We start from the raw sequence: 16,839 nt of genomic DNA, 5'->3' as shown, positions 1-16,839 counted from the left end.
CTTTGAGAAGACTTTGGTAATATTACAGGTTGGTAAATCAGGGTCTATTAGAGCTGCCACCCTTTAAACCCGAACACCTTTGAATTACACAGGTTCTGAGGCTAATTAATCAACCACAGAATCTGTGTAATTAATATGTGTTCGGGTTTAAAGAGATGAGGTGGCAACCATAGGGTCTATGCCTCTAAAGCATTATTAAAAAAATAAAACATGTGCCTTTTTTTTTTTTTGTTGCTCAAAAAAACATTCTCATTCATACCAAATAGAACTCAAAGTTCTTGTCTTCTAACTTGTTTTGCTGCATATTTTCAAAATACGGTAATCTATGAAATTGAGTGAAAGGATGAAATTTTAGTTTCCTCATACCATTAGTAATATTCACGCCCTCCAGGTTTCACATAAAATAGGCTCAGCGTTGACCCCCAGCAGTAGTGACAGAGGTGACACCAGGACAGCACACGTTGGGTGGAGGATGGACGGTCTGCTGAGTTTTCTCTGCCTGTTTTGTGTCCTCATAACACCAGGTATGTCTGATCCCAGCAGGGGATAGATTTTGAACTACATTTATGCTATCTCTGTGGATTGAGAAGGTCCACTTCCCGTCATAGTCGATGAGATAGTTAGACATGTGCATTCGTTTTTCGTCCGAATGCATTTTCGTTATCGTTTTAACAAACGATAACGAACGTGCAGAATCCGAAAAACGAAAGATCCGACAAATGCTTTATTTTCATTTTCGTTGCGACAACAGTTCGATATAGATAGGAAATTCGACATGATGCTGACAATAGTGATCTGTGTCCATCGAACCTGTGGTCGAATGTGCCTAACCTTAGCTCTATTAGTCCAAGATTGTTCTACATAGAGAGAAAAGATTTGACATAGAGAGAAAATATATTCGACATTATAGAGACAATAGCAAAAAAGGCCGAATGTGCCTAATCTAACTCTATTAGTCCAAGGAAAGATTCGACATGAAGATTCGACGAAGCAGACGCCGCGAGCGGACATTTATGGTCAGATGCTGCGCCCATAGGCTATAGAAGAATTCTAATGTTGGTTGACTAGTAATAATAATTAATAAATATAATTATTACTAGTGTCATACAACATTAGAATTCTAATGTTGGTTGACTAGTAATAATAATTAATAAATATAATTATTACTAGTGTCATACAACATTAGAATTCTACTATAGCTTGTAGGCAGAACATTCGACCGGAAATGTACGATTGCGGCGTCGTACAGTTTAGCTGTTCCGTGGAATCTTCTTAGAACATTCGACAGACACCATAAGCCTTCAATGACAGATTCAACCTTAAAATGCATTTTTTAACGAAACAAAATAAATAAAAGCGAATTTCGGGAGTAACTAAATACATTTATTTAAAACGAAATTCCGAAACAAAATATTTCAGTGTGCACATGTCTAATAGTTAGGTGTGTTGCTGGTTGGATCACCAGGCAATATATTGCATCTTTATTCTTGGGTTTAGTGGTTGGCACTTCTGTCTTGCAGCCCTGGGGTTATGGGGTTGAATCCTAGCCAGGATTACATGGAGTTTACATGTTCTCCCTTTGCTTGCATACTCCATAGACATGCTGGTAGGCCAATTGCCTCCTGTGTAAATTATCCCTAGTATGTGAGCGAGAGAAACCTTAGATTGTAAGATATTTGAGGGCATGGACTGGTGAATGTACAATATTTAAAATGCTGTGTGAATTAATGGCGCCATTTAAATACCTGTAATAAATACAATTTTACAATAAATGGAAGCTAGTGCTAATGCAAGGGGTTCTGTCTGTCAATCAATATTCACTCTTATATTCTAATATATTTTTCAGGTCATTCTCTTTCATGCATCAAATGTGTGGGACTATATTCCTGCACGGGATCTTCTGAGACATGTATGCCTAATTACAGTTGCGGCATGGCCTATTTATTGACCACTATGGGTAAGCCTTGCAAAGTATTTCTGGAGTACAATCAATTTTTATTTTCATTATTTAATGAGGACAGAGGAATGCAACCAAAGCAAATAATTCTAAGTAGAGCGAGTGAAAGTTATTTTCTCTGATGGGTTTGTGAGGTTTCCCTGATCCTTGAAGTCTGTATTGTCTTGGCCAAGATTGTCTTGTTGTGGTTATAGGTTCTTTAGTATTCATAGTCTTGTATATATGATTCTTAAGGCTGTATTGTCTCCACCATGTTTGTCTTGTGGTGGATTCAGGGCTTCTAATATGTCTACTCTAATACTTTATGTGTGATATTTCAAGGCTGTATTGTCTTGGCCATGTTTGTTTTATGGTGTCTTAAAGCATAGTTCCACCCAAAAGTGGAACCTCTGCTTATCTTCTTCCTCTCCCCCTCCGGTGCCACAATTGGCACCTTTCAAGGGGAAGGGGGGGGAATGGGTACACTTCCTGGAGACAGCGCCATGGCGCCATCCCTCGGAGGTTCGGTCCCCTCCTCCTTCCTCCGCCGCCTGTCCAGTTAGAAAGCGTAACACGCTTTGCGCATGCGCAGTATGGAACAGGCTGTAAAGCTGAAAGGCTTCACTATCAGTTTCCCTTATGATGAATGACGGCACCGGCACCCGACAGCCGATCCGAAAATCGGCTGTTGTGCCGACATTACGGGCTCCCTGGACAGGTAAGTGCCCATATATTAAAAATCAGCAGCTACAGAACACCTCTTTAAGTTCTCTAGTATGTCTAGTCCACTGTGTAAAAAAATGATCATGTCTTAAAGGGTCAGTCCACCCAAAACAGATTTTAGTTTTTGCTTGATGCTTGAGAATTCCACCCGCTAACAAGATAGGGGCACACAATGGGTCAGTTGTGTTGTCAATAAAGTCCGGCATTGGGGCTTGGTGCTCTTAAGATAATCATGTCCCCCAAGCAGAAGACCCTGAGCTTGTGTTCTTGGTGTGAAGGCTTAGCAGAATAATCAGAAATTGCAGCATCCATGTTTATGTCATGACAGGTTTCTGTTATAGAGCCCCTGTTACTGACCTAAAATGTTGCAGGTAAAAACACATAAAAATAAGGTATTTTGAATGATTACTTAGTGTTTTTCCTTTCCATTAATTATTTTTTGATCACTTGCCATATGCCTCAGAACTTCATAGAGAATGTAACCACTCCAGGAAGAGTCAGTTCCCCAGCACAGCCCCCTCTCTCTTTGCACATCATAGCCATTCCTCTTCTGGGAGTGTCTAATTATTATCTTTGCTGGCCTAGCTCCTTTGCCCCTCCCCCTCACCTTTATGTAGCTATAGCCTATAGTATCACTTGAGTAGCTGCTCTCAGTCTGTTGGGGTTGCTGAGAGCACATGCAAGATGATGGCACCCAACAGCAGTCTCAGGCCTTGTGGATATCTAAGCAATGGAGGCTTTTACAGGTAAATAACAGAAGATTTTAAAACATTTTTTTTCTTTTTTTGTGTGTTTTGCCTTTTTATTCTTACATTTTTATGTTCAATTTCATATTATTTTCATTTATACTTTATTTTTTATTTCATTTAATCTATTCTATCTTATTTTATTTATCTTATTTTTGTTTTACTGGCATTAATTGCAATATTTTTTTTATATTTTTTATTTCTTTTCTTTTTTGTTTTCTCTCCTTTTCCTTTCTTATTCTTTCATTGTTTCCTCTTTTTTCTCGTTTTTTATTTTTGGAATCCAGTTATTCCTTCATTGCAGCCAGCCTCTGGCCACTCTACCAGTGGCGGCTGGTGATTTTTATTTATTGGGGGGGCAGCAAACAACCACTTCTCCAGTCAGCCAGTGGCAAACAACCCACCCCCCCGGTTGGCCGACAGCCCCCCTCCTTCCCACCACCCGCTGTCGGTCGGGTCACCCGCACAACCACAATACCCCCGCACGCGGTCTCGCAGTTGGTTCCGTCGTCCAGGCACTTAGCTTATCTAGGTGTGACAGGCGACCAGCGGCGGCTCCTCCTCCTCTGCATCACGGTGGCTTACGCCGTGCATCTCCTCCCTCCTCCTCCTGGGCGGCCAAAAGGATCGCCTGTCCTTCAGCCAATCGGGTGAAGGGTCTCAGGACCCACTTCTTGATTGGCTGGGAGGAGGATCCGTGTGACAATAGCGAATATTCATTTGCTATTATCACACAACTGGGTGGGCTCAAAACGCAGTGCTCTGTGCCCCAAGCCCACCCTTTTTTAAAGCCTATTAGAGCCTCTGGCTCTAATCACGTGCTTAAAAAAAAACCACCCCACTCTCCCATTGGAATCCATTCATCCGGGGGCCCTGCATGTAGATTTGGGGGGCAGGATGCATGGATAGGAAGGGCAGTGCCCTGCACCCCTAGTAGACGGGCCGCCACTGATCTCTACCTTATTAACTCCCATGTCAGTATATCATGTGTATATCATTGGGCCCCATTTACAGAAACTGATGTACTGTCCAATACAATTTACATTTTTGTTCATTATATCTTTTATAAAATGCTGAACAAATTTAAGCTTATTTGCATACTGACATGGTTTCTCCATAGATGTACACATAAACCAACTTCGGCTGTCTCCTGATGAAGTGGGCGATGTCCCATGAAATGCATAGAGATTACCGCTTCTGCAAATGAACAATGATTTACTAACCACATTGGCATTTAGAATGCACTTTGGTGAAACAGTGTTTTTATTTCTACACAAAAATGTGGATATGTGTATGTTTTTTATGTAAATTGAAATCATTTTTATATATTTTTTAATTTGTTGTACCATTTTACTTAGCACCACTCCTAAAAGTCCCATGGGCATATTGTCTTTTTGTATGTACTGGTATATTGGGGACTGAGTGCTGCTAAGGTCTGAGCACGGGGGGGGGGGGGCTGTTTTTGTTTCTAGATTAATAAATTGCAGCTATATAATGCTACTGTGATAATTATTGTGCAGGGGGAACCATCACTACAGGCTATCAAAGGTCATGTGTGTCGAATAGCAAGTGTAATAAAGTGGGCAGCATCAGCTTTACCGGCGGCACAAAAAAGATGGGGATTTCATGCTGCGACACCGATAACTGCACCCCACCTCTACCCCAATGTAAGTTCCTTTATTTTATTATTAATATTTTTATTTTCTCATACACAAAATATTAACATATTCACAATATTAATACTTTTATGGTCACATATTTACCAGTGTTAATTTCGTTGACTAAAACATTTTAGTCGACTAAATGAATACTATTTTAGCCAACTAAAATACGACTAAAACTAAAACAATTGAGATGACTAAAATAAGACTAAAATGGCATTTTAGTCAAAAGACTAGAATGGGACTAAAACTAAAATGCTATTTTAGTCAAAAGACTAATGCCGTGTACACACGAGCTGAATTTCCGTCAGAAAAATCTTGGATCAAAGAAAAAAGGGAATATTTGGGACTTTAAAACGAAACGCAACGGGGAATATTGCGCCTCCATCCCTGGTTGCTTTTGCAAAAAAGAGGGGGGGAGGGGGGGACTTCGGATAAGGTGTGTGGGGTAAAGAAAGACAAAACCATATACATATCTAAAAAATTTTATTCTCTATTAGACTAAAGATAGGGCATGGATCAAGCCATATAAACGCACAATAGCACATTGGCATATAAAATACAAAGTATCAACATACATATTCAGGACAGTCACCAACATGACACAGAAAGTAAATAATATACATCACAGTCCCCCAAATGGAGTAGGCATAACATATCAGGGTGGTAGAGCAATATAAACCATCCAGAATCATGAATATGAAATGGATGCTTAAAAATAAGCTCTACGACGTTTAGTGGACTTCCATCCACTCATCAGGAGCAAGTGCATCCATATACTAAAAAGGGATAAAAAAAAAATCACCATTATAGTTTGATATAACCACAGACTGGAGGGGTAGAGGGATTAAAGATGATGATGAACAAATAAGCGGCCATAACTGAAAGTACTCACATGCGAGCTGATACTAGGCCATGCGATACCACCTGCCGGGGGTCAGCCAGATAATTATGTCCAGCACGGGAGCTGAGGAAAGGACCCAAGCATGGACCAGGAGAACACACGCAGTCCCCGAAAAAAGTGTGTATGGAAAAATCTTGATGTAACTGTGGATGGGATTCCTGTATTGTATACAATAAAGTAAGTGGTTTGTTACCATATTGGTATAAATAAAAAGAAATATGTCATATAGAGTAGACCCATCACCACAGTATAGAAGTATATTGTGGAGCATATCAACAAGGTGAAGAGAATGAAAAAAAATAGGGTATAAGTGAAGTTGAAAAAAATCGCGCTTAGGACAAGTATATAGGCCAAGTGTTTACAGGTTGCTGCCTCCCTTAAACAGAGACACTCCCCAGGTCACTGAAGAGGAACTGCAGTGTGAGCCCCTGGTCCAGGGAGAGACAGCACAGCAGCAGCCGGACCTACTTATCATGTGTCAGCCAAGCTGAAATAGCACACGCCTGCGTGAAGGGACGCCCACTGGGCATCGCACGCATGGAGTGGAAAGTGTGGCGCCAATGCACGGTGATATCGCCCGCCCAATCCCCCATCCCCATAATGTGTGGGAAGGAGGGGAGAGGGAAGGCATGCAGCGTGCATCGCAGCTCCCGTGCAAACAAAACACCGGCCAACCTGTCGGCTGCAGAACACACTGAACCAATTCAGCTCAAAGGAGTAGAGACAATTACAGCAGCAGTGTGTCCATCAAAATCAGCTGTGTTCAATGTGGTATATGGTAACTTAACCACTAGAGGTCAGATACAAGGAAGCGAAGGCTCTTGAACTACACACACCTCCATCCCTAATCAGTATCAAAGAAAAAAGGGAATATTTGGGACTTTAAATGAGACGCAACGGGGAATATTGCGCCTCCATCCCTGGTTGATTTTGCAAAAAAAAGGGGGGGGGGAACTTTAGATGAGGTGTGTGGGGTAGAGCCAGACAAAACCATATACATATGTAAAAAATTGTACTCTCTATTAGACCAAAGATAGGGCATGGATCAACCCATATAAACGCATAATAGCACATTGGCATATAAAATACAAAGTATTTTGGATGGTTTTTCCGATGGAATTCCACTCAAGCTTGGCCTTGCATACACACGGTCTCACAAAAGTTCTCTGAACTTTCGTCCATCAAGAACGCGGTGACGTACAACACTACGATGAGCCGAGAAAATTAAGTTCAATGCTTCCGAGCATGCGTCGAATTGTTTCCGAGCATGCGTGTTTTTTTGCGCATCGGAATTGCATACAGACGAACGCATTTTCGGATAGGAACTTTTTCCGACCGAAAAGTAGAGAACCTGCTTTCAATCTTTTGCTGGCTGGAATTCCGCGAGCAAAAGTCCGATGGAGCATACACACGATCGGAATATCTTACCAAAAGCTCACATCGGACTTTTGCTGGCAGAATTTCCGCTAGTGTGTACAGGGCATGAGACTAAAACTAAATTGAAATTTGACTTCAATATTAACACTGGTCTGTAGTGCATGTTCATACCTCAATACCATAAATAATAACATATTAGATTTTTCACTCCAACAGTATATAATAAGTTTGGAAATTATAGAGAAATGTTAACTAATGCATTACAATTTAATTACACCCATTAGATTTTAGATGACTAAAATGGGTTTTAGTCGACTAAAATGTACTGGAGATTTAGTCGACTAAATACGACTAAAACTAAAACAATTGCAGAAGACTAAAATGGGACTAAAACTAAAATGCCATTTTAGTCCTAAAAAGATTAAGACTAAAACTAAATCGAAATTTGCTGCCAAAATTAACACTGATATTTACATTTCCCTAAATACAAACCCCAATATATCCCCAATGTGAAATCAATTTCACCTCTATACATAAAAGTGTATCAATTCTTCAAAATTAAGTAATTTAAATATTTCATATACATTTCATTTCAATAATAGTATAAAAAAATCTAAATGATTGGGTGCAGTCTATTCCCAAGTTTCCAGGTATCTGTAAATACTTTAATTGTTCTTGTTGTTGTTCAGTTATTTAGTTGTGTCCGACTCTTCGTGACCTCATGGACCATAGCGTGCCAGGCTTCTCTGTCCTCCACTGACTCCCAGAGTTTGCTTAAAGTGTTTGTTAACCCCAAAAAAATTGGATCCTGCTCCTTTAAAGCATGTTATATGACACAGTGCTTGTCCTGTGTCATTTGGCCCCCTGTAACACCTAAAACACCTGGCTGATCCTGCCAGTTTCTCCCCACCTCTCTGTAAACTGACCACGGTGTATCCTGGCTGCTGAGCTCTAACACTGTGGTCAGTTTCATCAGCAGCCTGCTATCTACTCCCCTCTCTGCTCCTGTGTCCTCCTCCCCTCTCTGTCTGTGTGTGAGCCACCCCTCCCCCCCTCCCTTCTTATAACATTAACCTGTATACACCATCAGCACTGCCTCCTATTGCAGTGTCCCCCTCTGTGAATGATTTATAAATAGAAATGCTGTAAATACCTAATTTAAGAGCTGAGATTGCGATCACATGACCAGCCAGCTCTCTCCTCCCCTCCTCCTCCCCTCCAGACTGACATCAGCAGGGGAATCTCAGCCCCGCTCACTGCATCTCTCAGAGGAGGAAAGGAGAAAGCTGGCCGGTCATGTGATCTCAATCTTGGCAGTGAAATTAGGTATTTGCAGCATTTATTTTTATAAATCACACACAGAGGGGGATACTACAATAGGAGGCAGTGCTGATGGTGTATACAGGTTAGAGGGGCCTAACAACCACTTTAAAGCGGAGTTCTGCCTGAAAAAAAGTCAGCAGCTACAAATAGTGTAGCTGCTGACTTTTAACCACTTGCCGGCTGCCTCACTCAGATATACTGCGGCAGAATGGCACGGACAGGCAGAGTAACGTATGGGTACGTTACTCCCCTCCCACGGTTGGGGGGCGCATCACGCCCCCCCCGGTGCCCCAGGTGTTCGGCATCGTTCCAGGAGCGATCTGTGCTGAGGGGGAGGCCACAGATTCATGGCCACCCCCTCACGATCGCTCCTGACGAATGAGAAGCTTCCTCTGCTTCTGTAATGTACACAGAAGCAGAGGAAGTGATGTCATCTCTCCTTGTGGAGCCTTTTTGTTCCAGCTTCCCGAGGAGAGAAGACATCTACAGTGAGTCTGGACCAACACTACACTGACACTAGCACACATAGGCACATAACCCCCCCCCAATCACCCCGCGAGCACCCCCCCCATAGTTGCCAACAGTTCAATCCCGATTTTGGGACCCTCGTCCCGATTGGAGGCTGTCCCGAATCTGGATTTCCATCAGGAAAATCAGGAATGTTGTTTTTTTTAATTTTTGGCCGACGGCGCCGCCGCTCGATCTTCCCCCTAGTGTTCAGTGGAAAGAGGAAGGGGGCTCGATCCGTGCAGCCAATGAATCGGCTTCTTTAGCTGCTGATCGGCCCCTCCCCTCTCCACTGAACACACAGCGCCGGTGTCTTGCCGAAAAGTTCCCCAGCTCGGCTATTTCCGCCGGCTCGTACTGCACAAGCGCTGCGCCTGCGCAGTACAGGGGGGTCCTTACTTGCCGAGGGGAACTTTCTCGGCAGAACACCGGACGCTCCTGGACGTGTGGTGGGGGGCGTTATGGGAGGGGAGGGTCTGCACTGAGGGGGGTCTGCACTAATGGGAGGTCTGCACTAATAGAGGGGGGTCTGCACTAATAGAGGGAGGTCTGCACTAATAGAGGGGGGTCTGCACTAATAGAGGGGGGCTGCACTGAGGGGGGGCTGCACTAATTGAGGGGGGTCTGCACTAATTGAGGGGGGTCTGCAATGAGGGGGTCTGCACTGATGGAGGGGGATCTGCACTGAGGGGGTCTATACTGACTCTGCTGGGGGCACTTGATGCGAGGACAGACTCTGCTGGGGGCACCTGATGCAAGGAGGGACTCTCCCGGGGGCACCTGATACGAAGACAGACTCTGCTGAGGACACCGGATGCAAGGACAGACTCTGCTGGGGACACCTGATGCAGGGACGGACTCTGCTAGGGACATCTGATGCAAGGAAGGACTCGTGGTGGCAGGCGATGTGGCAGGTGACACGCTCAGGGATCCCACCGATTCGGCATTATGGTGAGTTGAATGATTTAATTTTATATTACAATGTAATAATAGAAATAATGCGCTTCAATCATCCTGACACCATAACAATCATGGTGCCGGGATGATTGAAGCGTTAACACCAGGTGTTTGGAGTATCTTTATCTGCGGATTGTAAAACTTTCTAGAATACACCTATTTCTATTGTGTAGGATCTGGGGCTGCTGTCCCGTCATTCCCCACTCCCCCTTTCCCTCTTTCCCTCTCCATTCCTCATTCATCTCAGACTCTAACCACACCCTCTTGAGCCACGCCCATTCAAGTCACACCCACTATTTCACATAAACCACGCCCATTTTTCGGCGCGCCGCGCTTTGCGCGCCGCACTTGTACTTTTTGCTGATAAGCCACGCCCACAAATGAATGCCCCACCCCCTAATTATTGTACGGCTCTGCCTACAGCCAACAAAGTGTCTCACATATTTTTTTTGCAATGTTGGCAACTATGCCCCCCTGCACCCCCTGTCACAGTGACACCAGTAGCAGTTTTTATTTTTTTACTGATTACTGCATTGGTGTCATTTGTGACTCTTATAAGTGTTAGGGCAGTTAGTGGTAGGCCCCTTTAGGTCTAGGGTACCCCCTACCCCCCCCCCATAAAGGTTTAAGCCCTTGATCACCCCCCCCCCCCCGTCGACAGTGTCATTAAGCGATCATTTTTCTGATCGCTGTATTAGTGTCACAGGTGTGTAGGTTTTTAGGTTTACCGTCAGCTTTTTATAGCGTCAGGTACCCCCATATACTACCTAATAAAGGTTTTAACCCCCTGATTGCCCCCTAGTTACCTTTTCACCAGTGATCACCATATAAGTGTAACAGGAAAGACTGGTTAGTTAGTTTGTTTTTTATACCCGCCCTTCAGTGGCGGCTGGTGATAAAAAATTTGGGGGGGGGGCGCAAACCCCTCCAGGTCCTTACCTGTCCATCCTCCACTGTCACGGCTCCCAATATCCAAACACACTATACACAGAGCACACAGTACATACAGAGCACACAATGCATACAGAGAACACACAATTCATACACAGTACATACACACAGTACATACACAGAACACACAGTACATACACAGAACACACAGAACACACACAGAACACACAGTACATACACAGAACTCACAATGCACAGAACACACAGTACATACACAGAGCACACAGTACATACAGAGCACACAATGCATACAGAGAACACACAATTCATACACAGTACATACACACAGTACATACACAGAACACACAGTACATACACAGAACACACAGAACACACACAGAACACACAGTACATACACAGAACTCACAATGCACAGAACACACAGTACATACACAGAACACACAGTACATACAGAACACTTAGTACATACACAGAACACACAGTACATACACAGAACACACAGAACACACAGTACATACAGAACACTCAGTACATACACAGTACATACAGAACACACAGTACATATACAGAACACACAGTACATACACAGAACACACAGTACATACACACAGTACATACAGTACATACAGAACACACAATACATACACAGAACACACAGATCCTCGTCTTTTTGTAGCCCGCCGGAAGTGACTTTGTTCTCACACTGAGAACAAAGCACCCGGCCGGGCGGATGCTGGTCGCGCCGCAAAGCAGCTCCAAACAGCGCCAATGAAGCGCCATGTCTGCAATCTTGAGATTGCACTGACACGGTGCTTCCCATAGTGCACTGTGTCCGGCGCCCAAACTTTTTTTTCTTAAAGGGACCGTTTAAAAATGGATAGGCCGCCACTGCCGCAGTTTATTACCCAATAAAATTTTAACCCCCTGATCGCCCGGCAGGTGATATCAGTTAGGTTTTAGGGTCAGTTAGGGTCTGCGTCACCCCAGGCAGCGTCAGGTTAGTGCCAGTACCGCTAACACCCAAGCATGCCACATACACCTCCCTTAGTGGTATAGTATCTGAACGGATCAATATCTGATCAGATCTATACTAGCGTCCCCAGCAGTTTAGGGTTCCCAAAAAAAGTGTTAGTGGGATCAGCCCAGATACCTGCTAGCACCTGTGTTTTGCCCCTCCGCCCAGCTCAGCCCACCCAAGTGCAGTATCGATCGATCACTGTCACTTACAAAACACTAAACACACATAACTGCAGTGTTCACAGAGTCAGGCCTGATCCCTGCGATCGCTAACAGTTTTTTTGGTAGATTGGTAGATTTGATACAGTTGCTGAAAGCCTAGGAGCTTTTTTTTTTTTTTTTTATTGCAAGTTTCGGTACAAACAACACACATACAACTTAAGTGCCTACAGTACACACAGAAAATAAAAGAGGTTATACATGAATTTTCCCAGATTGAGTTGCATATCAGAGAATGGAACCAAAGTTCAGAACGCTACTCCCTATCCAATACATGACCTTGATAAAAATTACAGATATCTTCTGTCAATGAGACTAAGGATATTACTTAACTTAATCTTAGACTTGAAAATCCAACCTAGCCCAGGGTAAAATGAATCCTATCCCATGTTATCTGCATATAAACCCGTATTCATTGGGCCGTAACAGGTTCGGCCAACCATGTACGCCAAACTTGGTCAAATTTCAGCAGGCAACCTCTATTCGCGTACGTATCCTTATAAAAAGGAAGGCTGTCGTTAACCAAATGCTTCCAATGTATCAAGGATGGGGGAGTGGGCTTTTTCCACTGCATTGCAATATTCTTCCGGGCATAAAAGAGTAGTAACCCAACCATTGTGCGATTTGCTATTGTTGGGACAAAAGTTTCTATCAAACCTAGTAGACAAACCTCCATCACCTGTGACAGAGTGGTCAATGCAACTCTGTTTGTCAAGTTGAGTACCTCACTCCAATATTGTTGTACTTTAGGGCAATGCCAGAAAATATGGGAGAAGTCTCCTGGTGAGGCGCCACATCTCCAGCACTCCGAGGAGTGTTCAGAGTTCATCATATGAAGTCTGTGTGGAGTGAAGTAAGCTCTATGTACAATTTTGAATTGTACCAGTCTGTCACGTATTGAAACTAATGATCTAAAAGGAAAATCCCAGACATCATCCCAGTCATCATTATCCAATGCGGGACTATCTCGTTGCCAATGAGACCAAAGTTTATCAAGAGGTGGCAAAGACACAAAGATCAAATGCGCGTACAAGTGTGAGGTAGGTTTCTCAGCACAGCTTGACCTGAGCGTCTTCTCCAACTCCGACTGGGCCAAGATGCAGGAGGAGTGCGGGAATTGTGCCGCAAATTCATGTGACAATTGGAAATAACGAAACTGGTAGTGCTTTGGTAAATTGTACATAGAGGAAAGGTGGGAGAAGAAAAGTAAATAAGCTTGTGATACTATGTGAGACATGAGTTTTATACCATGTTTGGTCCATGCGTAAGGTTCCAAAAGTTTGTAAATGTGGGGTAGATTGAGATTTAACCATAATGGGGTATTAGGAGAAATCTCGGACTGTTTACATTTTCCTATGTATAGGCCCATTCACCAAGCCCACAGGGTAGTAAGCATAGAGGGGGTCAGGGGGTATGGGGCACAGGGGCCCCTGTAAATTAGAAATTGAAGTGCTTCCAAAGAGCGAACTATCGTGGCCTCCAGCATTGTAGATGTGTTAGTTCTGTCGGGGTGTAACCACTAGGCCACAGTCACCAGCTGTGCGGCCAGGAAATACTTATGACAGTCTGGAAATGCCATGCCGCCCTGTGTTGTCTGCCTCATGAAGGTTGACAACCAGTATCTGGGTGGTGTAGGGCCCCATAAAAAGGAAGAAAACAATTGGTTAAGCTTTTTAAAAAAGGATTTGGGAACCCACTGCGGAGAATGGCGAAACAGGTAAGTGAATTTGGGGATAATTTTCATTTTGAGGAGATTGACTCTTCCCCAAATGGATAAAGGCAAGTTGCTCCATGACTTAATTTTTGTTTAAGTATCAAGAAGTACTGGGTTTAGATTCAATGTAATGAAGTCTGAAGCTTGAGTAGAGACATGAACACCCAAGTATTTAAAGGTGTTGACCCATTGTAGGGCATTATCTGGGGGGATGTAGCCCTAGCAGCCTGATCAATCGGGAATAGAATGGACTTGGACCAATTAACCTTAAGTCCGGTCAACACAGTAAAAGCATTTAGGACCGTCAATGCCCCTTGCAGTGATGGGCCGGCGTCATTGAGAAAAAGAATGATATCATCTGCGTACAGGGCTACCCTCTCCTCCAGCAAGCCAATACGAAGACCTTTGATGTGGTGAAGTACGCAAAGCTTCTGCCACCGGTTCAATAGCTAGGGCAAACAAGGCCGAAGAGAGAGGGCAGCCCTGTCTAGTTCCCCTGGAGAGTCGAAAGGGGACGGACAGTCCACCCCCCAGACGTATCGAGGAAGTGGGACATTTATATATTATCTGGAGCCATTTGATAAACAGTAAAGGGAATCCCATGGAAGGGCCATTCAACTGTATCAAACGCCTTTTCTATATCTAGTGAGGTTATTGCTCTTGTGGTGCTGGGTATGTATGTTGGTAAACAGTCTCCTAAGGTTAACATCCGTGGACCTATGGGGCATAAAGCCGGTTTGGTCTGGATCTATCACCGAAGGCAACAGGGGGTATAATTGGAGAGCCAAAACTTTGGTTAATATTTTGAGATCATTATTCAGTAATGCAATTGGTCTATAAGAGGCACAGGATGCGGGGTCCTTAGGGGATTTATGTATTAGGGTTAAATATGCGTGATACATGGAATCAGGTAAACCACCATCTGTTAAGCAGGCGGTGTATAATTGGGCCAATATAGGCGCTAATAGGTCTCCATGTGCTTTATAAAAATCAATCGAGACCGTCTGGCCCCGGCGTCGTCCCGGAGGGAAAGGATCGGATAGCATTTATGACTTCCAAGGCCGTGAATGGTTGGACTAGCGTCTCTCGCTCTGAATCCGAGAGCCAGCTGAGCGCCAATGGATCCAAAAGATCTTGTAATGTCTCAGGCTGGAAGTCAGAGGGGAGAGCAGAGGTATAAAGCGTTTCATAGAAGGTATTAAACGTTTGCAGTATTCATGAGGGGGAGGTCACTGTCTTCCCACCGGGAGTCCGCAAAGTAGAGATAAGTGTGAGTGGTTGGTCGTGTTGTGTCAGCATGGCTATAAACCGGCCATTCTTATCTCCTTGCTAAAAAAAAAATAGGATTTTTTAAAACAGCTTACCTGTAAAATCCTTTTCTTTCGAAGGACATCACGGGACACAGAGCCACAGTAATTACTGATGGGTTATATAGGTATCACTGGTGATTGGACACTGGCACACCCTATCAGGAAGTTCAACCCCCTATATAATCCCTCCCCCTTGCAGGGATACCTCAGTTTTGTAGCCAAGCAATATAGTGTATTAGAAGAGGGGCGGGACCTCTGTGTCCCGTGATGTCCTTCAAAAGAAAAGGATTTTACAGGTAAGCTGTTTTAAAAAATCCTATTTTCTTTCTCAAACATCACGGGACCCTGTACCGCTGCCTGCAGCACACTACGCCCAAAGGCAATATCCTCATGCCTTCTCACATCCACCTGATAGAATCTGGTGAATGTATGAACTGAAGACCAGGTTGCGGCCTTGCAGATTTGAGCCATAGAGACCCGGTGATGCACTGCCCAAGAAGCACCAATAGCCCTTGTGGAATGTGCCCTGATCTGAAACGGAGGAATCTTCTGTTTCAAACCGTAAGCTTGAATGATCAACTGTCGAATCCATTTAGAAATGGTAGCTTTTGACGCTGCCTGTCCTCTATTGGGACCCTCTGGCAGCACAAACAAAACATCCGTCTTGCAGATCTGAGCAGTTGTCCCTAGATAGGCCTTAACTGCTCTTACTATATCCAACAAATGTAGAGATCTCTCTTCCGGAGAACAGGGATCTGGAAAAAAGGAAGGTAGAACAATGTCTTGGTTTAAATGAAAATCTGAAACCACCTTCGGTAAAAAACTAGGATGAGGGCGCAGTACCACTCTATCCTTGTGTATAATCAAATAAGGCTCCTTACAGGAAAGAGCTGTTAATTCTGATACTCTTCTAGCAGAAGAGATGGCCACCAGAAAAATGAACTTCCTTGTCAACAAGACCAAAGGAATCTGACTTATTGGTTCAAAAGGCTGTTTCTGTAACACAGCCAGGACCAAGTTCAAGTCCCAGGGGTTTAGGGGCGCTTTAACCGGAGGATTAAGACGCATCACTCCCTGCATAAAATTTCGGACCAAAGAATGCGAAGCAAGTGGCCGCTGAAATAATACTGATAAAGCAGAGACCTGGCCCTTGATGGTACTCAAGGCCAGCTTCATCTCTAATCCTAATTGTAGAAAGTCAAGGATTCTACCTATGACATATTTCCTGGGATGCCAACCTCTGGATTCACACCAGGTTATATAAGCTTTCCAGACTCTATGATAAATCATCCTGGAAGCTGGCTTCCTTGCATTAATCAAGGTAGATATGACAGGACCTGAGAGCCCACGACTTCAGAACGTGGGTCTCAATAGCCAAACCGTCAAATTTAGCGTTTGTAAGGCAGGATGGAACACTGGACCTTGAGATAACAGGTCTGGGCGTACCGGTAGGGTCCACGGGGAACCTACTGTCATCCTTACTATTTCTGCATACCAAGTCCTTCTGGGCCAAGCGGGGGCCACCAGAAGTAC

At 43.9% G+C, this 16,839-nt stretch overlaps 1 protein-coding gene across 2 annotated transcripts in view; it reads left to right on the top strand.

The window, feature by feature from the left end:
* Nucleotides 1–378: 378 nt before the first annotated feature.
* LOC141110418 (uncharacterized) overlaps nt 379–16,839 on the top strand; it is a 91,443-nt gene continuing 74,982 nt past the window's right edge. The window contains exons 1-3 of one of the 2 annotated variants that reach the window (XM_073601756.1): nt 379–524; nt 1,847–1,957; nt 4,926–5,072. In XM_073601756.1, coding sequence (XP_073457857.1) covers nt 473–524; nt 1,847–1,957; nt 4,926–5,072 — 310 coding nt within the window. In that variant the 5' untranslated portion in view covers nt 379–472. Of the gene's footprint in view, nt 525–1,846; nt 1,958–3,321; nt 3,406–4,925; nt 5,073–16,839 lie in introns of those variants that run through there. The other variant, XM_073601758.1, reaches the window with a different exon arrangement.

The sequence above is a fragment of the Aquarana catesbeiana genome, linkage group LG10 (assembly GCF_042186555.1).
Source record: "Aquarana catesbeiana isolate 2022-GZ linkage group LG10, ASM4218655v1, whole genome shotgun sequence".
In the NCBI taxonomy this organism is placed as follows: Eukaryota; Metazoa; Chordata; class Amphibia; order Anura; family Ranidae; genus Aquarana; species Aquarana catesbeiana.
The sequence above is the reverse complement of the archived record's forward strand: the minus strand, read 5'-3'. Positions and strand labels throughout refer to the sequence as shown.